The sequence below is a fragment of the Caretta caretta genome, chromosome 8 (genome assembly GCF_965140235.1).
Source record: "Caretta caretta isolate rCarCar2 chromosome 8, rCarCar1.hap1, whole genome shotgun sequence".
NCBI classification, from domain to species: domain Eukaryota; kingdom Metazoa; phylum Chordata; order Testudines; family Cheloniidae; genus Caretta; species Caretta caretta.
The window spans coordinates 97052274-97076147 of NC_134213.1; the positions used below are offsets into that span (position 1 = coordinate 97052274).

Consider the following 23874-nt stretch of genomic DNA (forward strand, 5'->3'; position numbering starts at 1 on the left):
CTCACCTCTGTCCTGAAATACAGCCCCGCTATGTGAGCCAGAGTAAGCAGCGTTTTAAAAAGCATAATGGATCCATTAGGGACTGGGAAGAAGGCACCCTCTGCCTCCAGATGCAGGAGGAGGTTGTGAGTGGCTGTTTAATTGCTCTGTGGCTGCTCCCACAGTCCATAAGCTGTTATACAGTTCTGGGCTCCTGTGCCCGACATGGGATTGAGTCTGTGGGAATGAGGGCAGGTGATCTATGTAGCCCTGGATTTGCTGACCTGTCCTTTGCCCATCCTCAAAGCCACTCTTAATGCTACAGAAGAGAACATGGGGTGCACAGTCCTTTCACATGTCTTCTCAGCTTACCACAATAGGGTAACAGATCTGTGGTGGTTCTTGGACACTTATATCTTTGCCCATGAGAAGAGGTGGAGTGGGCAAAAGATTTTACCTTCTCTGAATATAAATATTCAATGTAGTCATGGGACCCAATTTTAGTGAATTAGGAAGGATCTGGGTTTTATTTAATATCTACATTAAAAGTATATAGTAAAAAGCCACAAGATGCCAAATTTGCAGAACTATACAAGCAAAAAGCAAACTAAAAAATGTGGTATATACATATTTATTATTAAAATCCAACCCAAAACAAATTGTGGCTATAGTACAGTGTTAACAGGAAGTGTCCAAACTATTAGATCTTGAAGCCGATATGCCTGAGCTACTGCCTGGGAGTTTCTGATGCAAACAGCTGTCCATACTGAGGTCCTTTTTTAAGTAGTTTAGTGTTTCTTCTTCTATAGAGAAGCCATCTCTTTTAAAACTGTTTCCTGTAGCTAATGCATAATTTATCTAATCTGTATCTGGAATGATTTCACCTGCACACCCATAGCAGCTGTGCCAAGGCAACATGGTTAGAAGACAAACACTCTAGAGAGAATTAGAAAAGGACACCAGAAGCTTGAAACTGAAAGCTAGGTCCATGAAAAAAATACTCTATCACATAGACATACACAGGATTGTGTTTTAGGGTTGATCTTGAATTCTGGGACACTGCAATTAATATTTTGTTAAGAAGAAAAATTCATCTATGGGTCACTTGTTCAAATTTAAACCTAGTCTTAGTGACAGAAAGTTATTCCTTGGCCTAAGGAAAACGAGCTGGAAGGATGCAGGGGATCTTCATTCAGCTAGATGCCCATATCAGAATGAACACCAATTGATACCCTTATTTGCTGTCTTACAATAATGGGGAAAGATTGCAGCATTGTGCCAAGTATTTGGTATTCTGCTAAAGCTGTTCAGACAGGGTGAAATCCACTTCACCCACATGTAACACAAGTTCAGAGGGGTGATTGCAGACCAGCCTGGGAAATTAAACCCCAGCCCACAACACAGGACTTGAATGGGATTTACCTCAGGCTCCAGTTATATAGATTACTATACTAGGGCCACTGGATTGCATACACGAGTGGTTTTCAACCTGTGGGCTGCAGACCCCGGGGGATCCTCAGACTGTGTCTAAGGGGTCCGTGAAAGATTGTCATTACCATAGAACAGTGGTTTTCAACCTAGGGTCCGTGAACCCCTGGGGGTCAGCAGACTATGTCTAAGATTTCCAAAGGAGGCCGCACCTCCATTTGAAATTTTGTAGGGGTCCACAAATGAAAAAAGGTTGAAAACTACTGGCATATACAGATGTTCTGTTCCTTCCCTCCCACCCCCTTCCCTGTGGAACCAACCATGGGCTATAGTGTGCAGACAGCTCTGCCTGGCTGCTCAACAGTCTCCCCCCAAGAGGCCTGTATGCAGGGGTGAAGTGGTGTTAAGTCACCACTTGGACAACGCCTTCCCCCCCCCCCCTTTTAATAAGCAGAGGATTTCAGTCTCTAACATTCAGTATCACAACCATTACAGTCACTTATAGAAAACGGGGGAAAAGTTAAGCATTTGTTTAAAAATATAATTACATTCCTCCCACACATTAAATATGTGAACAAGCTATAGAAAACAAAAGAGGTTAGAACAACTGTGTACTGCAAGATTTTCTGTGTCCCTTTAAGACTGAACATTTGGCTTGAAAAGCATCTTGACCCAGGCCATTTAATAACTGCTTTATTTCTTGCCTTCCCTTTTTGCTTAGGGACATGCATGGTTTTGTGACCCTGTTATGCACTTAATTTCCTTGTTTTTTACTTTAGTGTCTTTTTGCCTAGCTGTTGTTTTTTTTAATTCCCTTTCATAAGTTGTGTCACAATGGTACCTTTTGGCACCTTTACTGTTCCTGGGCTATTGAATGTAGTTATATTCTGATCACTATTATTTCATAGGTTAACTATATTTACTTCTTGAACCAGCTCTTACGTGTTATTTAGGACTAAGTCAAAAATAGTCTTACCTCTTGTGTGCTACTCAAAGGAGCAATTTTTATGGTGTTGAGAAATTGCTTTTCTAAGCCATGTATCATTGTGACATTTGAACAGTGTATGTGGGTAGTTGACGTCACCCATTTTTACAGTTTTATTAGAGTTGGTAGCATCTTCGATCTCCTGCAACAATGTGCAGTCAATATCCTTTTCCTGGTCAGGTGTCAACAGGTAATCTACTAGTATATTTCTATACTTATGCCTTGGGCTAGCCATACAGATTCTACTGAGTGGTTCTTTCCATACAGAAGTTTTGTTTCATTACATTCTATGGAATCTATTAGATGTAATGCGGCTCCTCCCACCTCTATGACTTAATCTGTCCTTTGTTTTCATTTCAGCCCAAGACATATGAGGTTGGAGGGCAAAGAAAATACAGCATCTACACAGTACAATAAACTCTAGACAGTATCTGCATTCAAAAGATCAACATTTGAGGCTACCAATCTAGAACCAACTGGTCATTATTTCTACTGCTGCAATGAAAGCTCAAAAAAAACAGAGGTCTAAATGCCCCAACAAAACATTTAGATACTTATTGTTAATTTGTAGAATGATAATATAATTCTAATGGGGTTTGCACAGGAGGACCAGATTCTTGATTCTGCTCTCTGCAAAGCAGCAGGTCTCTGGCCATAAGTGGCCAGCAGATCGTTCCGCTGACAGAGGGGATAAAGCCAATTCCCGTGCTAGCCACCACCTCTGCCCACAATGGAGAGGACATGCTGGTGGAGAGGGGAAGCATGCTGAAGCTCCACTATGCTCTACCTATTGGTGTAAAGTTCCTTAGGTACCTTATGCCAGTGGTGTAAGGTAAAGCAGCTCCTAGGCTGGGGTGGCAATGCATGATTAGGGAGCCGCAACCAATTGTCTGACTAACCTCCTGTGCCAAGCACATCACGGGGAAGAGGTTTTACATCTGAGGTACAATCACTTCCCTGCCTTCCTCCGGGGCACTGCAGTAGCATACACATGTTTACCCAGGGCTGTGCTTTTGAAGGACAATCTAGACCGCTCTGTTTAAAACTATGCTGTTAGATGAGAAACCATTGAAAACAAGTATGCATCCTTGACTTGGCTGAACTTTTGGGTATAGATGTTTCGCCCCGTTTTGACTAGTAGTGCATTTAGACAATTCTGACTCAGAAGGGAACCTCCTGGGATGAAAGGAGCTCACCATTAGAGCTTGAGTTTCCTCGTATTTTAGAAAGAGGTAAATTTAATATCAAAATTAAGAGAGAGCAGGGGTGAAGCCTCCTTGATAGAAACAAATTGAAACCTGAAACTTCTAAGCACTAACATTATAGTTAATGTTGGATGGTTTTCTAAGCACTGCTTTTATAGTATACAAGACTGCTGATGGTTGAGAAGGGCAATAATTTTATATTTTGTACAGTAGTACAATGATTTGCAAGGGTTCTGAGACACAATAAGGAATTACATGTTTAAAGAAAGTTTCCTCTTGCTTTTATTTTTTGTACAAATAGAACAAGGGGGAGGCACTAAAGATATTAATGAGGTTATCTATTAATTAGACATAATCATGAAGTGCAAAATTCTGCTATTATTTTACTCCCAGATAGATCTATTTGCATCCGTGGTATAATGGAATTCAGAATTAGATCCTAAGAGATACCTTTTCGTTGTAATACGTGAGAATTTAATCAAGGAATACCTATTAGCATTAAATTAGTCTCTGCCTGTATTTTCAGATCCATTTGTCGGTTAATAAAGTTTTTAATTAAAACTGACTTTGCTTAATTCTGAAGTCAGACAGCTTGACTAATGGTGTCACTTGTGACCCCAGCAGTGTGAACAGCATGGGAAGCCAGTGTAAAAGATTGTAAATTAGTTTCTAATTTGCTTTACTTCTGGCATACAACTGAAAGAAACATTTTATTGTTTATTTTTTTAAAATATCATTTATGTCAACACAAATTGTAAATAAAGTTCTCTATATTAAATCACTATGGAAATGCTGCCTAGGGACTTTCAAGTGTTTTATTTTCTCATATTGTAATATAAGCTTCTTCTCTTTTCTTGTTCTAGGCTTGCTCCAAATATTCTTTCACCTCTTGTCAGTCCTCTGAAAACACTAGTTCCACCTTCCCTATTGCAGAAACATGGTTCATCATCTCCACACAGCCAGTCTCCAAATGGGCAACAGTTTTCAGGAATACCAAATAAACCATATGTTCAGTATCAAAACCAATCTGTACAAGAGGGACTGCAAGGTAACTATATTTTGAGTTTTCCCAGCTGCTGTATTTGTGTTTTAATTATTGCAGTATTTGGCAACACTGGCTGACAACATTTCCATGGAAGCTCCTGTTTTTTTTCAGAGTAGCAGCCGTGTTAGTCTGTTGTTCGCAAAAAGAAAAGGAGTACTTGTGGCACCTTAGAGACTAACAAATTTATTTGAGCATAAGCTTTCGTGAGCTACAGCTCACTTCATCGGATGCATCCGATGAAGTGAGCTGTAGCTCACGAAAGCTTATGCTCAAATAAATTTGTTAGTCTCTAAGGTGCCACAAGTACTCCTTTCCTATTTTTTTGAGTCCCATGGGGCTGGAGTTTTCATCAGTCAGATCAGTACATGCATTACCTACTTATAATGGGGACAAATTATAATCCGTAATAAAGCTGTGCATTCATATAGCACCTTTCATTAGAGGATCTCAAAGTATTTTGCAAGCACACATTAATTACATCCCAAAATACCTCTGATTTAAAGACACTTTAAAAGATTTAACTCTGGATCACCTTTGAAGCTGTAACTGTTTAGTCTATCAGTCTACGTAGTATTTAGGAAGCTTTAAAATGCATCGTTTATACAATAGACTATAATGGCACTTTCTGGCATTGTACCCATTTAGTATGGTTCGAGTACTACAGAGACAGGAGGTCTTGAGTTCTAATCCTAATTCTGTCACGATCTTGTGTAGTTTAGGCAAATTATTTATCCTCTGCATTTGAATTTCCCAGTCTTTAAAATGGGGATGATGCTTATTTTCCTACCCCAAAGTTGTCTTGTGGGGGATTGGTGTGTCTACAATGTTTTGAAGGTATACATTGACACTTAATATTATCACAGATTACTGTGGTAATGGAAGCTTGGATATTTAGATAACATGTTATATAATCCATATACTATATTGCTTACGTATGGTAAATATTCATCATATTACAGATGTGCAGGACAGCTGTCTGGTTGCAAGTATAACCAAGCATATAAGTATACCCAGGCAGATAACCAGATTCTCAACTCTGTTCACAATTGTACCATTGTTTGAATAAGGCATTTTTCAGAAACGCACAGTTTCATGTACGATAAATGTAGCAAGTGGGCAAAATTACTTGCCTGCTATTCTTTGAATGTTTTAAGGCCAAGTTTTTATAACGTTTGAAAAAACAAGATTCTGATATAAGCCCAATGGCAGGGTACATCTCTAATACATAGATATTTACCTCCCTTTCCCTCTTGGTCTCCAGGTAGTATTTTAACCTCTAGTCTGGGTCAAGTACCATAAATACTCTAAAATTGCTTGATTAGTTTTTGCTGTTTGGACTTTGTCTGAAAAGCAAAAGCATGTTATATTAAATGATTTGTGTCAAAGAAAAAAACTCACTAAACCTGATGCTCAACAGATTATTCAATTTTAAAATGACTAACTCTGAGAGGGGAAAAGTGATAGATTTATGATAGCATATAATCATATATGATTGTTATTATAATGAGCTAAATAACTACAAACCACAAGAGGACAGATTAGCAGCTCATTATAATGACAGAAACAAATGCATAGACAGAACAAGTTTTGAACCACGTAAATAAATTGACTTTATTCCTTAGAGAAAACCACATTTCCCATTTCAGCAAACCATTTCTTTCTGACTGCTGTGTTGTGTGGTTTTGAAAAAGGCAATAATTTTCCACTTTAACCAAATTTTGAATTATTATTATAATTTCATTATGAAAAAGTTTTAAAATCAATTCTGAGTAATAGCCTTTGAAACCAATTAATCTGTAATCCATACTTGGGCTTAAATTTACATGACGTCTTTGTTTCAGTTCTTTAATGGCAGCTTTTTAAATGGGAATCTTTTAGTCAAGTTTGTTATATTTTTACTGTAAAAAAGGAAATTCTAAATATCATGATCTGTAAAACCAGTCAGTCTTTATAGAAGCACGTTAATGTTGAGAATTGCTATGGGTTGTCGATAATGAGAAGAATGATAAACCACCGTATTTGTGTCTTTAGCTAGTTACAGTAAAGTCACATGGAAATTATTATACACTGAAAGAATTTGGCAAGCAAACAGCATACTGCATTTATTTATATCTGACATTTCTTGTCAGAGATTTTATGGAATTTGAAGAGCTTGGATTTATTTGCACATACATTTAAATAACATGATGTATATGAGTTGTAGTTTAATAGACATATTCCAGTCATTTGCTCATTACATCATTCATTTAAAAAGCGCTTCAGGTTTTTTAGGTTATGGCTTGGGGAAATAGAGGCAAGCAATGTGTTTTCTGATGTGGTTAACTACAGCTATTTTGTCACAAATGATTTCAAAGCAAAATTGGAGCTAAATGTTATATTTGGAACGCAGTTTATTCCTTTATTAACTGTTATACTTCTACATTTACTGTACATAAAACATTTAACAGCAATCATTTAAACTGACAGGCATTTGGTAAATTCTTCAATTGGAACTTAACCTCAGAAAATTTGATTTAAATTAGATAAATAGAAGGAAAACCATTTGAAAAAATATCAGCAGAGCTCCCGTTGCCAAATGGGTACTACCCCTCTGCACGCTTAGAACAAGAAAATTTCTACGAAAAAATAATTCTTGCATGCTTCTTATTTTAGCTGCTTAAGAGATTTTTTTTTTAAGAATCTTTAAAAATGTTCCATGTTTAATTTGTGTTGAGCCATATGTGGTTGTTAATTGAACCATAGTTATAGGATTTAAGCCTCATCTTAGCTCCTAAATACTAGTCTGTATTGTATTGAGAGACAGTTCCATGTAGAATTAAAGCTTTTCATAGAACTTATAGGAATCAAACTAAAATGGAATGAACGAAAAGAACCTTTCTTAGAAAAAAAATTTAAAAATTATATATTACATGAAGACCCTGTCTTAGTATTTCCAAAGCAATTAAAGTACAGTGCCCATAAACAGTAAGTTTCATTTCCTGAGGTTGCCTAAAATAGCCTTATTCAAAATCTCATTCATTTATGACGTGTCTTATTTGGCTACCGCACACACTGTTACGGAGGTTCCTTTGCCACTAGTACAGATGCAAAGGTAAACTAAGTGCTCATATTGTCCCAGTTGTCGTGCTACTGAAACCAACTCCTGGACTAGCAGATTTACTTTCAAACCAGTTTCGCTTTCCTCTGTGGTCTAATGACTGCTTTTTAGCAACACTTGACATTCACCCAACCTGGTGATTAACTTCCCTTTATTATCAGTATGAAAGATCGCCAAGGGATTTGAGCCCCTAAAAATATTTGCTGGCCTTCTGAGCCGTTCCAGGTTGCTGATCTGGCCACTCAGAGGAAAGGATAGTTTGTTGCAAAAGCCAACCCATCTTGCTACCAAAAGAAGGTATCTCTCTGTATCAGAGAATTGCACAACTACCTGGCAGGAAGCGGCCCTACCATGTTGCAAAACCTGTCACCAGGGGGCATAGGGGAGTTCTCATCTGAGAAAGGGCCCTCAGAGGGGTAGTGGTGATGCTGAATGAAGTGAAGAAATATGAAACCGTTATTTCAGTCATCATGGGTGCGGGTGGGGGCTTCTGAAATCTTTAAAAAAAACAACCACCTGCCTCAGGGCAGAGATGAATGGATGTCAATGAGCTTCCTGCCTTCCGTATCTTCTAATTCCCAGGAGACTCTGTCTACCCGCTTGGGGCCACACATCCTATGGATGTTACTGCAGGTGGTTTGCCTGAGCTGATGAAGAGTGAGAAGGATTATTATACTGATAGTAATTTAACCCTTCTTTTTCCTCACATCTCCCCTACACTGCTCAGAGACCCTTCTCAGTGAGACTAATCACACATTTTGAGAAACACTGATCTAGAGTATAGAAAAAGCCTGTCAAAATCGCACTCATGTCTAGACATAAAATTGACTTTGCTGTCCTGCATCATTTAGCATTTATCATATCCATGTTTAAGTGTCAGGAAAATCTGACTTTCTCGTAAATTAAATTGTGTATGTGCAAATCAAGTGCATTAGCTACAACTACACAGGCTAGGATGAAGTCCCTTTGAATGAATATCAGCTCATTTTGTCATTCCCAGTAAAAATGCCACAAAATGAGTCATTTGTGATGTTATTCCAAAGATGATGATTCATCTTATAAACATACCTATAAGTAATAAAATTACTGCTTGTTAGCTGTACCTCTCAACTGAAGAATGACACGTTGTACAGAAAAAATCAGTGCATGAGGGGCATAGAAGGTGTTGCCTGATCAGCTGTCTTTCTGGAGAGCAAAGCTGTCTTGAGTGTCCTTTTTGGTAATTAAAAATCTCTGTCTCAGCTTCTCTAGTTGAAAAAGTTATTGGGACTCTGCCAGCTTAGACACACTCTAGAAGCTGCCTTGCCCCTTCTAATTTTCAGCCTTAAGGAATCAGATGTCTAGTCTTGATGCCCTGTTTGTCCATTTCTCCCACAACCATTTCTGTGCCTTTTACCATGTTGCTTCCTATGCCTGGAATACCTTCCCGTCTGGTCCTATCACTTTCCTTATTCAAGTCCCTCTTTAACACTTGTTTCTTCCACAGTGCCCTCAAGTGAGCAAACATTTCTGACAACTCTACTCATTTGAAAAGGATTAAAACCCCTACTACTGCCACCAATATTTGCATATTCCTAAACTGAGTAACTGCATGATCATATTGCTGTAACTTTTGTCCTTCCTTATTCCATCTCCTTTCTGCAGTTTTCTACACCCACCAGTCACATCACATATACAAGCTCTATAGAGAAGGGGCCAGGTCTTTTTCCTTGCATTTGTACTGTGAAGCATTTAACAAACACTGTAAAATCCAATAATCGAATATTAAGATTTTTTCATGACACTGCCTCGCCCTAGAATTGTCAAACTACAGACACCTCACCAGTGCACATCAGGCTGCCTGTCTGAGGCACTGCTATACACCCAGCCAGTACAAAACATTGGTAGCTGCTTTGGGTAGCTATTTTCAGCACTCTTCATTTTACTGAGAGTGCTCTCTCTCTCTCTTCCCCCGCCCCCTATTTCTTAATGACCGATTATAGAGCACAACCTCAAGCAGTTCAAAAGAAACCTTATCCATAGATCTTGAAGAGCAGTGATGGATCCAGCTGCCAATGTAAAAGCTTGTCCAAAGTGAGTTTAATTCAGTTGTGTCATGTTGTTCTATTGGCTGATTTTCTAAGTTACAGTGTCTTAGTCTTAGGGACCAAAAAGATATTTAATTGGTTTAATAAAGCATGCTGCCTGAGCAAGATGAGAGAGACCATGATTATAGGGACATAGAATATACACATTGTGCCTTCCATAGAAGTGATTTGTCTAGCAGGCAGCCTGGAAAGTCTGATTGCTCCAAGCTCATAAAGTGCTCATTTGAGCCAGTAATGCCTCATTTGAAGCCAAGTGTCTAATGGTTTCATTGCTCATCCCTAAAGTTATACAGTGATTTTAGAAGGTGTGCAGAGAGGATTTAACATTTTGTAAATGTAAAAATCAGGATAACTATTAACATCAGTCAATAAGCTACTGTACCTGAAGCTTCATCACAAGATAGTTTAGCAGCCTCTCATAAGAGCTCTTTGATTCTTTGAGCCAGTCTCTCCTAGCATTAAATAGAGGTGGCTGTTTACTCATGCCAGGGAAGGACACACATCGTTTAATATTCAACATTCCAAATTTCTAGACCTTCTTGCCTACTGCAGAAAATACTTGTACCGTTGGTAAAATGTGCTTGGTATCTTCCTCTGGAACAGTCATCCCTTAGTACTTCAGTCATGAAATATCAAATTGTGTTTTTTGTGACGAGGGACCATAGTTCTCCAGAAGTAGGACACCTGATGCTTGCAGGGTCAACCAAAAACCATGTAAAATAGTGAAACTTCCATACAAAACCTAGATTTCACCCCAACTAGATGTGCTGCATCGTTATTAAAGATTTGAACCAGTTAGCCTGACGTATAACAGTCTGCGGTAACTGTCAGAATCCATGCCGCCGAGTTTTGTGAACAGGAAGGAGTTTGTTACAGCCTGTGGATTGGCAATTGGTGTATTTGAGCAGTGTAAGGCATCCAGGTGCTTTGGTGATAAGCACCACTGTTACTTTTTAAACATACGAAATTAACCCCACGGTTGAAACAACAGGCTAGTTCTTCAGCTGGTCAGTGGAGCGATGCAGATTTATAGCAGCTGCAGATCTGGCCTGACATCTTCCTTTGATAAAATTGGAGAGAAGTCATGTGACTTTCCTGGAAGAAAAGTTTCATTCTGCCTGAGTGTGGGCAGGAGAAAAAAAAATAGAAGAAAAAGTGCCACTGCCCTGTTCAGGGGAAACGGAGAAATTCCTATGACACTTACTGCTAAATGGAGAGAGAGAGAATATGGATCCATTTACACTGGCTGTTAGGAGAAGTAAGGATTCAGATTAGAAAATAGTTAACATTAACAGTTTCATTAGTGTGAGGGATGTCCTGAGAACCCCTTAGTGCACAGCTTTGCCGACTGCTCCGAGCTCACGTTGATGAGGCTGAGTCATCACCTTGTTCTTTCAGGAGACTGGCACAAACCTGTAAGGAGTAAAACTCCACTCTCCATTTACAAGTACTTAGCGTGCTCTTTACTTCTAAGTGACTTTCTGCATGAGGCAGGATTTACCCCTAATTTTTGCAGGTTTCTGCTGGTGCAAGACAGCGCGGGACCCCTGGTGGTAAAAGCATGTGAGGCAAGAGATTCTAGGGAAGGAGGAGACACTAGTGGCCCCAAAATGAATTTTGCTGGCTGTGGAGGGAATGGGCCTATTCAAAACATCCCCTCAGCAGCTTCCATTGGTGGGATTGCCAAGGGGCGCCAGCTGCAAGCTAAAGAGATCCTCCCCTGGCATAAAAGTCCATCAGAATGCAGGGTAGCACCTCTGGGCCAAACTCTTCTTGTCAGATATGGCCCACTGTGACTAGTGAAATTTTCTCATTTGAAACAAGATAGCACTTTGAAAAAGGAGAGGGTTGAAGCATTCTAAAAGGTATTTGTAAATACAGTTATCTCCTGCAATAAATAATTCATGCTGGATGGTAAAAGGCCTTTATTCAGTTACAAATCCAATAGTCTATATCAGTAAAATACTACATTATTTAACTCAGGTAAAGTTAACAGTAATTCATTATAGGCTCAATCCCACAGTGTGCTGAGCATCCTGGCCCTGATCCAGCAAAGCATTTAAGAACATGCTTAACTTTAACTAATGAGTAGCCCATTAACTTCAGTGGGGCAACTCATTCAGTTGCTCAAAGATAAGCATGTCCTTATGTGCTTTGCTGGATAGGGCCACAGTGCTCAGCACCTTGCAGAATCAAGACCAATATAAGTTTTATATTATATTATATTATATTATTACACACAGTGTGTATAAATATGTAAGTAGAATAAAGGCTGTGGCTTGATCATTTTTCCATAGTTAAAACCCTAAGGATCTTAAAAACCCACAGTAGTAATGAAATGCTATGACATAAATGAAGCTAATATCATCACAGCAGTGTTAAACTGTGTATGCAATATCTGTTTTCAGGTTACCAAGGCAGCTTTCACTCAATACAAAACTGTTTCCATTACGGAGACTGCTACAGAACAGTGGAACAGTCTGTCAACAGTGATGTGCTAACAGGGGAATCCCATTGCTTTAATACTTTGAGACAGAATGGGTGTCACATACTCAATGCACCTTTAGCTTCAACAGGTAATTTATTCTGATTATGAAGAGTTATCCTTATGATTTTTTTTAGAAATAGAAAAAACACTTTGTTTTATTACTTAAAATGCAACATTTCATTAAACTCAGTTCTTTAGGAAAGTAGATTTGTTTTCTTTTATCTTCCAGTATTTCACCGACAGCCAAATTTTCCTCTTACTTGTGTGGGTAGACCCAGTGACTTTAGTGAGCTTTTGGACAGCGCACTAAAAAAGGCAATTTTGCCCTGTTCCCTTGATATTTATTGTAAAGATTGTGTCAACATTTACACTACAAGCCCTACCTTCAGGTGTGTATAAGTCATTTCAGGCTGCAGTTCATCGTCAGGGTCTAGGTCTCGAAACTGGATTTTTATATTCCCATGAAATTCTGTTAAACGTTACTGGCTTCGGGGACTTCTAGTTCACTTAAGAATAAAAAGTGGGATGTATTTTTTTTATACTGAGATGTACCAATTGGGAACTAGTGACTATGGGAATTTTGTTTGGAAAAGTGGCTAGTGCACATGCATACCTTTTTTCCCAGCCATATATTTGCATAATGGCAAAGGGCCTAGAGATGTACGAGAATCATTACAGTCTAGTGGATGAGCTCCCAGATAGAACTGCTCATGTTTCTGAGGGATTTTTTTCTATTTTTAAAAACCACAGTGAAAAACCAGGGAAGTAACAAAACCCAACATATTTTAAGCAATGCCATAGTAGTTAAATAGTACCAATTCCTCACTCTTCAGTTAGGCAAAACTCACTGATTCCAAAGATGGTTTTGCTGGAGGTCCTGATTCAGGAAAGCATCTCTGCTCAGGACATTCCTGAAAACATTTGCTTAAGTGCTTTCCTGGCCTGGCGTCCGAGTTAGGACTGCAAAATAAGAGCTGACATTCCTGCCCCATTGTGGGGAATCGCAGTTCAGTATGTGTGTCGTGTTACATACTAAAAAGTACGTGCAGCAATCACTAGCAAAAGGGAAGAGTTAACGATGCCGTTTCGGCCTTAACTTTGATTTTTTGTGTGTGTGTTATTCATAAGTTTGATGTTAATAAAACAGTTGTAAAATGTTGAAATTTGATGTTCGGTTTAGACATTTAGAGAACACCAAATAAACTTTCCAAAAGAAATTGTCAGAGCAAAAAAAAAAAAAATCATGTGGCAAAACACCAACTAGGACAACATTTGCTATTTTTGTCTGGGGCTAACCTATTATGGTTTCTCTGCAATCAGTTTATTTTTAGAATGGTTACTGAGGTATACAAATACTTAGCATCTGAAACAAACAAATATATGGAATATATAAATCTTATCTCATCTTTCTGTGTAAAATAGAACCATTCGGGTTTGCAAGATTCATCAAGCCTGTGCTTTAATTTTTTCAGGGTTTTATAGCACCATTAATATTAATGGAGATCTCATCTCACAGGAATGCCGAATGTGACTGGCAAACAGCTGTTCCATGAATCACATTAACAGTCAATAAATTTTTTATTTTGTGTTCAGGGCTTTTGGATGGTTTACACTATCTGGAATCTAACAGTGATTTCTGGGGTGTGTGTTTATCTTGGTTTTTGTCCATTTATGGTTGTGTACCCCTTTGTATGTGGGCCCTGTCAGATAAAAAATTAACATAATATGCACCCTTACATAAGTTAATAGAATACTGTGCTCTTCAGTTAGGTTAGATACACAGTGCTGACTAGACAAACAAACTGGGTTATTTTCTACTCTCATTTACTTCAGATTTACTCTGTGTATCAGAGAGCAGGATTTGATCCATAGATTAGTCAACCCTTGGTTAACTAATACAGTAAACTAATATAAATCACAAGGGGTTGCATAAGTATAAGTGAGTGCAGAATCTAATCTCTGATCTATTAAAAAACAAACACCCACCTAATTAATTCACTTGTAAGGACCTGATCCTACAGTCCTACTTAAGGCAAATCTCTTTGATATCAATGTGGGACCTGCCTACATAGTGCTACAGGATCAGGGGCCATTATTAATTATATTATGTAGAACCTAAAGGCCGCAACCAAGATTGGGGTCCCATTGTGCTCACTCCTATAAAAATACATAGTAAGAGACAGTCCCTACCCCGATGAACATGCAATCTAAATAAACCAGGGAAACAAAGCAGGAGAAATTAAGTATCATTCTCATTTTGTCAATGGGAAACTGAAGCACAGAGAGATTAAGTAATTTGCCAAACCTCACCCAGGGAGACAGTGGCAAAACAGAAAACTGAACCCAAATCCCCAGAGTCCCAGTCCAGTGTATTAACCGCAAGAGCATCCTTCCTCACATACGTGTGCAATGGATATGGATGTGATTTGCTGTAAATATTAACATGTTTTCCATGTCATCCAGTCAGCCACAAGTGCCTCAATAACTGAAATACAGCTTTCCTTCATATGCATAATATTTGGTAATCTGTACTGAAGAAATACTGGTATGTCCTTGTTCTGAAGAACATACAATCCTTTATAAAGATATAACCAAACATAGACAATGCTGTCTGAGATGAGACAGAATGTGCGGAGTGCGGTGTGAGCATAACACAGCATCAGTGCTTCATGCAATAGCTGGGGTTTGAGACGTATTTGGAAGGAGGAAGCTTAGCGAGCTACTCAAGGCCCCACAGAAGAACACTGGGCTTTGGAGTGGATAAAGAAAACAAAGGGGTCAATGAAGAGGGAAGCTTGGGCACAGAGAGAAGAGCAGGTATCAGAGACGTGGCAAGATTTGAAGAGGAGATCTTAGTCAAATATCACTTTAAACTGTTTCTGGGAATGGGATTTAAAGAAACCATTTTACACTATTAGGGAAACTATTAGGGAAACTATTCAGGTATGTTGGACTAAACTGAAATCCACATACTATGTGTGTTCATAACTATTCTTGCTGCAGTCAGCATCAGGCACAAAGTGCATATACTGTTCCTTTTCAAACAAGTAGTATGCAGCGATGTGTATCATGTCAATGAGAGTTTGGCCTGATTAAGAATTGGGGACAAAATCCTGCCTTCACTCAAAGACATGCTAAGAGTAGGGCAGGAGAAGAGCAGTACCAGCAGAATGGAAGGTCCATTGGAGATTCTGCCAGCATCGGCAGCCAGAGGGCACCATGCTTCACAAAGCTCCTTACCAAAGGAACACCCTGTGCCCCTGATGCTGACTCCAGGATGCACACAGGGGCTCCAGGAGCCTGACAACCCCCCAAATTGTAGAATGCAGGCCACACCCTGGGGAGCCAGCCGGTGCATTAGCCAGATTCCTCCAGGATCTCAAGAATGTATGGGGCACACATGAAACATTTTCATACCCACAAAGTACCTTTAAAAGAGAAAAATATACAACACAATCTGTCTGCAGCACTTCCAGAACGCTATCTAGGATCTTTGTCCATCCATTGCTTTGACATCATGTCCTAGTAACAGTAATTCCTCCAGGGAGGCATACGCACCCACATCAGTAGCCAGATTATAGAGAAGCCTCATTAGGGTGACCAGACAGCAAATGTGAAAAATCGGGACAGGGGATGGGGGGTAATAGGAACCTATATAAGAAAAAAACCCAAAAATTGGGACTGTCCCTATAAAATTGGGACATCTGGTCACCCTAAGCCTCATTGTAAATAAACTTCACTACCACAATGGTACCCGTACAAAGCAGTGAATGGAAACTCATGCACAATGACACAAATTCTGAGGTTAGTTTTCATATTGCCTAAGTGAGGCGTTGGCAGTGAAGTCTGCTATCTGATTAATGTGAGGCTTCGCTACATATCTCTGGGACTCAGACTTGTGCTTCCTGCTGCAGCCCTCAGATGTATTATGGTGCTAAATCATGCTCATATGCTTTTCCTGCTTTCAGGCTACGATGTAATTTCTGAAGCACAATGTGGGTCTGAAGAAGCAGTCACCAATGGAACTGACGAAAATGGATTTTTCCAAAATGGTGCTTTTGATCATTGTTTGAATCACATTCCTTCCATCTATACAGATACCTAAGAACAGCTTTATCCTTTGTTTCCTTTATTATTACTATAACTGTATACGTAGTAACAAAAATGCTCTCCCAGTACTTTTATGTAGTCTGTATCTCTATGTGCTCATTTAAATAAACACCTCACATTTACCAATCCATTTTATAAATGAATATACTGTATAAGAAAAATTATTGGAACCTGTTCCTTTGCTGTGGCACTTTGAATTTCATGCTTTAAGGGAATGAGGAGCATTTGAAACAACTTGTTTTATAATTTCTTACTAAGAATGTAAATGTAAGTTATATAACTTGTAAAGATTTTTTTCTGAAATGTATGTTTTCAATTTGAGACTGTTGCTCCCTTTAATCGTTTTAGTTTCATTCATTGGACATTTTCTTGACTAAACGGACTTTTTTAATCACAGACCTCATGTATATAAAGCCTTCATTTGCTCAGCTGGTTTTATATTTTCAGTTTTACAAGAAAGCATTAAAAACTGGATACAAGTATACTGTTGTTTCTTACCTTCAGTCTGATAAACCCTGATCTATTCAAGAAACCCGCTCAGTTATTTAACCTAATAGAGATATTTACTTCTGAGATCGCTGTACGATCTAGGCCAGGGGTGAGCAAACTTTTTGGCCTGAGGGCCACATCAGGGTATGGGAATTGAATGATGGGCCATGAATGCTCACGAAATTGGGGGTAGGAGTGTGGGAGGGGGTGAGGGCTCCGGGGTGGAGCCAGAAATGAGGAGTTCAGGGTGTGGGAGGGGGCTCCGGTGCGGGGAGGTGTGGGGGCTGAGGGCTCTGGGGTGGGGCTGGGGATGAAGGGTTTGGGGTGCAGGAGGAGGCTCCATGCTGGGTCCAAGGGGTTCGGAGGATGGGAGGTGGATCAGGGCTGTGACAGGGGATTGGGGTGCGGGGCGGGCTCAGAGGTGCAGGCTCTGGACGATGCTTACCACAAGCAGCTCTCGGAAGCATGTCCCCCCTCCGGCACTGAGGCGCAGCCAAGTGGCTCTGCACGCTGCCTCATCCGCAGGCACCACCCATGCAGCTCCAATTGGCCAGGAACCACAGCCAATGGGAGCCTCCACCTACTTGCACCGTTAAACGATAGAATACCAAGAGAAATGTATTAAATATTTTTGGATGTTTTCCTACATTTTCAAATGTATTGATTTCTATTCCAACACAGAACACAAAGTTGTAAGTTACACTTTCACAATAGTGATTGCATGACAGTACTTGTCTGAGATGAATTGAAAAGTACTATTTCTTTTGTTTGGCCTTTTTACAGTGCAAATATTTGTAATCAAAAATAAAGTGAGCAGTGTACACGCTGTATTCCGTGTTGTAATTTAAATCAGTATATTTGAAAATGTAGAAAACACCCAAAAATATTTAAATAAATGGTATTCTGTTACCGTTTAAGTGCAATTAATCGTAATTAATTTTTAATCGCTTGACAGCCCTAATATATATATAATTCTCACAGCAAAATGTCTGACCAAGTATTATTATTTTATCAACTACAGTTGATTAATAACATAGTAAAAGCATCTTGATTGGTTAATAACTTAGATTGGTTAATAATTAAATCACAGAGTGATTTAATATCGTGCTGCAAAGAGCTGCACGATACACATTAAAGAGCCGCTTGCGTGCCTCAGTCTGAGTATCACTGCATGAGAGGCAACGGCACTGAATAATAAATAGAAGGAAAGAATTTAAAGACACAAGGGGAAGCCAAGAGGGTAGAAAATGTCCCTTTACTTGTTAGTTTTACAATATTCACTCAACAAACAGTTCCAACATATACTCGTTAAAAGGGCAATAGGGGGTAGTAGTTGGATGCTGCTGTTTTCCCCCTTGCTCCCACAGGCACTGTGAGGGAACAGAGAGGGGGTCAGGGCCACCAGGTCCTTGAGTGAGCGGACACATGGGCATGCCAGACAATGAACCACTAAGTTCCACTCATTTCCAACCCACCTCCCCCACACAACTGTAGCTCATAGCCGAAAATATTCATCGATGTAAAACTGGCCAATGACTATTTCTGAGGCTGGGTTTCCCCCCTCCCAGGCTATGTTCTTCATGTGGGTTTGGCTCCACTCCTTTGGCTCCTGCGATATGGTCGAGGCGGGCTGGCTCGGAACCTCCTTGCTCACATGTGTGCCAGAGGGGACCTTGCAGCCAGCGCCAGCAGTTCATCTCTTTAGGCCATCCAGCTCATCAGCCAGTATTTCTGGCTTCCCCTGCTCCCTGGCTGCAAACTGAGCCTCCAGGCCCCAGCTGCCTGGAACAATGGAGGGAGGGACCATGCACTGTCATCTAACTAAGTCCCAGATGTGGAAAAAGCTGATGAACAAGAGGAAGCTTCAGGTTGGTCCCCACAGATCTGGGCGACAGAAAGCAAAATGTCGGGCACCTGACTGCAGAAAATCAGCAAATTTGACAGCAAAAAAAAAAAATGCTCAATTTGGTGGCATTTTGGAAAAAATACCATATTCTGGAGCTGCATAATCGACATCCACAAACCATTGAGACGAATGGGGCAATTCATAGGCAGGCATCCCTATACTGGTTTATATGCTGTTCACACGGCTGAGGTTTCCTCCACAGTCATCAGGTTAAATAATCATCATGCATACACTTTTTTTTTAATGAAAACAAAGCACAGGCCTGTGGCAAGGAGTGAATTCTGCAGCCACATTAGCTTGGAATATATATTAGCAACAAAGTCCCTAAAGAAGTAGGAGGGTACTGCTAAACCCAGAGGTTTCAGTCACCCTAGCCACTTGATGTATGTGTATGACCCATATGTCATGTTCGGATGCTCCAGAATGTACACACTGCACACAAAAAAAGTTTCTAACCTTGCTGGTGGTGGTGACAATGTTCCCAGTATGTTTTGCATGCAAAGTAATGGTGTCCCAAGTCTGCAACTAGCCTAACAATCGCTCTCAGGGAAGTATGCGTCCAAGTTCCTTACCACCATGTTGAGCTCAGCGTAACATCACGAAAGCCCAGTGCTGAGACTTTAAAAATGGCAGCATTAACTGTTTCATTGCTGATCAGTTTAACAGCTGGGGTAGAGAAGGGAGGGGGGTGTACCCCATAGAGGACAGAATTGGAAGTTGCCACAGAGAAAGAACTACAGAGTAAGGAAACTTCCTAACTGCCAGGGTGGTTACGCACTGGAATAAATTGCCTAGGGAGGCTGTGGCATCTCCATCATTGGGGATTTTTAAGAGCAGGTTAGACAAACGCCTGTCAGGGATGGTCTAGATAATACTTAGTCCTGCCTTGAGTGCAGGGGACTGGACTAGATGACCTCTCAAGGTCCCTTCCAGTTCTATGATTCTATGAGACAGAAGAGGGAGAGAACTGGTGAAAGGTGGCTGGTGAATGAAGCGCAACAAAGGCCAAGAATAACTGTGCTCCTGAAAGGGCGCATAGTAGCCTACCAAGAGCTGCTGAATGTGATGTCATACAGGTGTCAAAAAAAGCAGGAAACCTAGCACAAAAGACCATAGGAGCTGCACGCCTAACTTACGTACCAGGCCTGAAGAGCTACACAGCCTGCTACAGCAAGCCTTAGCGAGGTGCAGGAGCCACAATCCGTGCCACACAGGCCAGAAGCTGCCTTACCGCATGCCATACGCCAGTTCTTATAATGGCCTCGGGGCTAACGTTTGCGTAATAGTTTCATGTCTTTGTGATCTTGGGAAAACTGAATCAACTTTGTGAGCCCATTCACAATGTAGTTGTATATACATCACATTAGTTATTTGCGCTATCGTATTTAGCTACATACACATATTCCACCCTTTTGTAAACTGACATAAAGATAATCAAGTTTGTATTATATCATGAAAAACATCGAATATTTCATTGAAAAGCGCCTTGATTATCTGACTGGAGAACGCGACCTGGTTTTGGATAAGCAGGAGCTAACTGAGGGCCTAATAATTGAGGCTGTACCATAGTCCTGTGGAATAAAGCCTACTCAACTCCATGTCCTGATATGTCTGCACTGTATTATTTTTTAAAAGCTAATACTGCCTAATAATAGCCAGGTGCTGAAACTGTACTGCCAACATTGTGACCGCCTCTAGAATATTGAGAGGCAGCGCTAAGGGTTTATATAGCTAGTCGCTATTCCTATAGGCCTACACTATTCGTTTGTTCTGCGTGCATTCTGGGCAGTAAAGTGCACTGTAAACATTCATAGTGCCACTTTGCAGGCCATGCTGCTTACAGATCACTATACAGTGGCACACTGCAAGAATCGAAGGTATCTGCTGCTTGACATTAATGTCAATGCAGCTGTGATCCCTTGATGCCCTCTAGAAGCCTGTTTCTGTATTACAGTATGTACAGATTCATTACCTTGCTTGCAGAACACAGTGAACTTGAACTGGCATTCATCACAGTGGCCATTCATCCTGTAGCTCACGAAAGCTCATGCTCAGATAAATTGGTGAGTCTCTAAGGTGCCACAAGTCCTCCTTTTCCTTTTGCGGATACCGACTAACACGGCTGCTATGCTGAAAAAAGTCACATTTTTATGTCCTGAATATTTAATAGCTAAGTGATAATAAGGCTTTATATTATTTATGTGAATGGAGGAAAGGATTCAAATTCTACTCTTATGGAAGCAAGCTTTCAGGCTGGTGTTTGCTAAAAGAAATGCTCAGTCTGCACCTCATTGCACAGAACCATATTAAAACACTATCTCCCCTGTACACTACCCTCCATTGATAGCGTACTAGTTAATCAAGCTTTCTGATCCGCCCCCAGGAAGGGTAACACCACTGCACAAAAAAAGTGCTTGGCTTATCCTACAGTATGGCCTTCTGGGAGGTCGCTCCAAAATCACTGAAATTTTTTCCACTCTCCCCTATTATATTTCTTATTGGTATATTTCCCTGCAGCTGCCTAGTGAATCACAGAGCAGATCTGGGTAGGTATGATGGCAGAATACAATATTTTCAGCCAGCAAATGGAAGTTCACTGCAGTTCCTCAAGCTGTGAATGATCTAAGATGATCTGGAACATACTGATCATGGGGCAATTCCATGAGTTTAGAAATAGAAAATCAGCAGACTATATAGCAGGCTAAACTCTGTCCCACTATTTCAGATGTAATAATGTCTCTGTAGCCAAACCGGGCAGTTTGCAGAACTTCTTGTATGTTTATAATCTTTACTGGTCTGATGCCCGTGACTAAGTTCCCTTTGCTGCCTTCTAGGCCACAATCATGAATACCTCTGGCTCCCAACCATGAGCTTCCAATACAACATGAAAGGAAAAATAGCTGGTAGTTTGCTTGGGTTCTGATGATCTGTTGTGAAAACTTGCATGGTTCTAGCACACAAGCGAATGTTTTGTACTAAAACTTGTTCCTCATTATACCTTTTACAAACAGAACATTTTCAAGGGCACATGTATCATGTAACATGATCGTATGCATCCTCTTAGCTGTAAACAGCATAAGTAATCTTTGAAAAAATACCAATATTGTATCAGATATTAAAAACATTCAGGGGCAAAAAATATATAAACACAGTGCTTAGCTCTCCCTGGGCATTTAAAAGTGTGACAAATTGGAGTAAATTCAAACCAATAGCAAAATCCTGCCATCTGAGACCAACTCTACATATGCCAACATAAAAGCAATTTCCTAAAGTAGGAGCTCAGAGAGGGAGGTGCTAGCTTTTAAATAAGATTGCGATATTCTTCGTCCACTATTCTCGTCCTCTAAAACAATAATCTCATGGTTTAGCACAATTAGAATAACAGTAATTTAGGTGCCAAACTGAGCTCTTTTACCCAGCACTAGTACAAGTAAAAATTCCATTAAATTCAGTGAGAACTGTTTCTGTGATGGGGTGTCCCCCACAGAAGACAGGAAGGGGTTGAAGTGGCTGGGTGGGCCAATTAACTGCCGAGGCTGCACCTGGAAGAGGAGCCAGGGAACAAGGACTAATGAGAGCTGAAGTTCAGCTGGACAGGAACAGGAGGGGCTATATAAAGCCCAGTAGCTGAGACTAGAAGGGGGCTATAGGTAGGACAGACTACAGAATAGGAGTGCAGACTTTGACTGCTAGTTGTAGGTTATCTGGGCTAGAACCCGGTGTAGAGGGTGGGTCTGACTTTCCCTAATAGACACTAGAGAAGAGCCACTATTAAGGGGCAGTGGGTCCTGAGAGACTTTGATGTGTGTGATTTCCCTGGAATGGGAAAACCACAGTGATCTGGCCATAGGGCCAAGCCACAAAATGAGAGCAGGCAAGTACTGAGAGCGCAAGACAGAGTGTAACCGCAGGATGGGGCATCAGCCTGGCAAAGCTAATCCCCAGATGTGTGCTCCAGGGGTGAGTAGCGCATCCTGTGACAGGACCAAAGATGCAACTAATAGCCAAGTCCCTACATCTTTAGTCCTAGCTCTGAAAAAGATCAGCAGTGGATACTTGCATGCCGTCACCAGAGTTCATCCTCTGGAAAACACAATTGCACTGTAACTAAATGCTGTACAATCTTCTGTACAATCTTCTTAATCCTATCATGGTGCTGGTTGAGAGTCTTTAGACCAGCTGTTCTCTGTTCACCTTTTGTATGAACCTGCAAACCATATGTATGGATATAATTGTGTTATTATCTTTTCATGCCTAGATAAGTGTTAGGAGTAAGGTCAAGGATCAGGGTCTATTCTGTTTGCTCTAACATAAAATGAACCAATTAACATTATTATCTTGTAATAAGATAGCTATACCCAAGGTAAAAGTCAACCAGACACTTTCTTATGTTCCTCCTGTTAATGGAAGCTATCCAGGTATTTGGACCCAGATCCACAAAGGTATTTAGGCATGTAACTCCCATTGATTTCAATGGGATTTAGGCACCTAATTACATCTGAGGTGCTGGGTCTTGGAATCATCTTAGTTGTAAACATACATACAAGTGAAGCTCTGTTCTCAGTTTCATTATTCAGATGTAGTCCATCCAGTACAAAACAATATCCATTGGCTAACTAGTATAAATAGTTTGCAGTAACACTTTAGGCCAAAATTTTCAAAAATGCTTAGGAGCAGATTTTCAAACGTAGGAAGGCACTTGTGAAAGTCTCCTAGGTGCACAAGCAAGTTAAGCACCTAACTCTCATTGGAATCAATGCACCTGTCTTCATCTTTAGGCACTTAAGTACCTTTGCCCTAGGTGATTTTGTGTATCCAAATTGAGATCCCTTAAAGGGACTGGATCTTCAGAGGGCGAATGGTCAGCACTTCATTAAAATCAGATCTCTTTAAGGTGACCAATTGGCACCCACAATTAATAGTCACTTTTTTAAGATCTTGGCCTTAAGTTATAAAGGAGTTGAGTCAGACCCTCTAAGCACAGGGATTCCATCACCCATCCTCAAAGTACGTACAACCAGGGGATCATATGGAGTGCCTGCACCACCACCCTCT

The 23874-nt window shown here is 40.3% G+C and overlaps 1 protein-coding gene across 1 annotated transcript in view; it reads left to right on the top strand.

The window, feature by feature from the left end:
• GLIS1 (GLIS family zinc finger 1) overlaps positions 1-16906 on the top strand; it is a 269587-nt gene extending 252681 nt beyond the window's left edge. Inside the window, exons 9-11 of the mRNA XM_048862377.2 lie at positions 4461-4645; positions 12235-12402; positions 16283-16906. Of these exons, the coding sequence (XP_048718334.1) occupies positions 4461-4645; positions 12235-12402; positions 16283-16419 (490 nt within the window). The 3' untranslated portion in view covers positions 16420-16906. The remainder of the gene's footprint in view (positions 1-4460; positions 4646-12234; positions 12403-16282) is intronic.
• The last annotated feature ends 6968 nt before the right edge of the window (positions 16907-23874 follow it).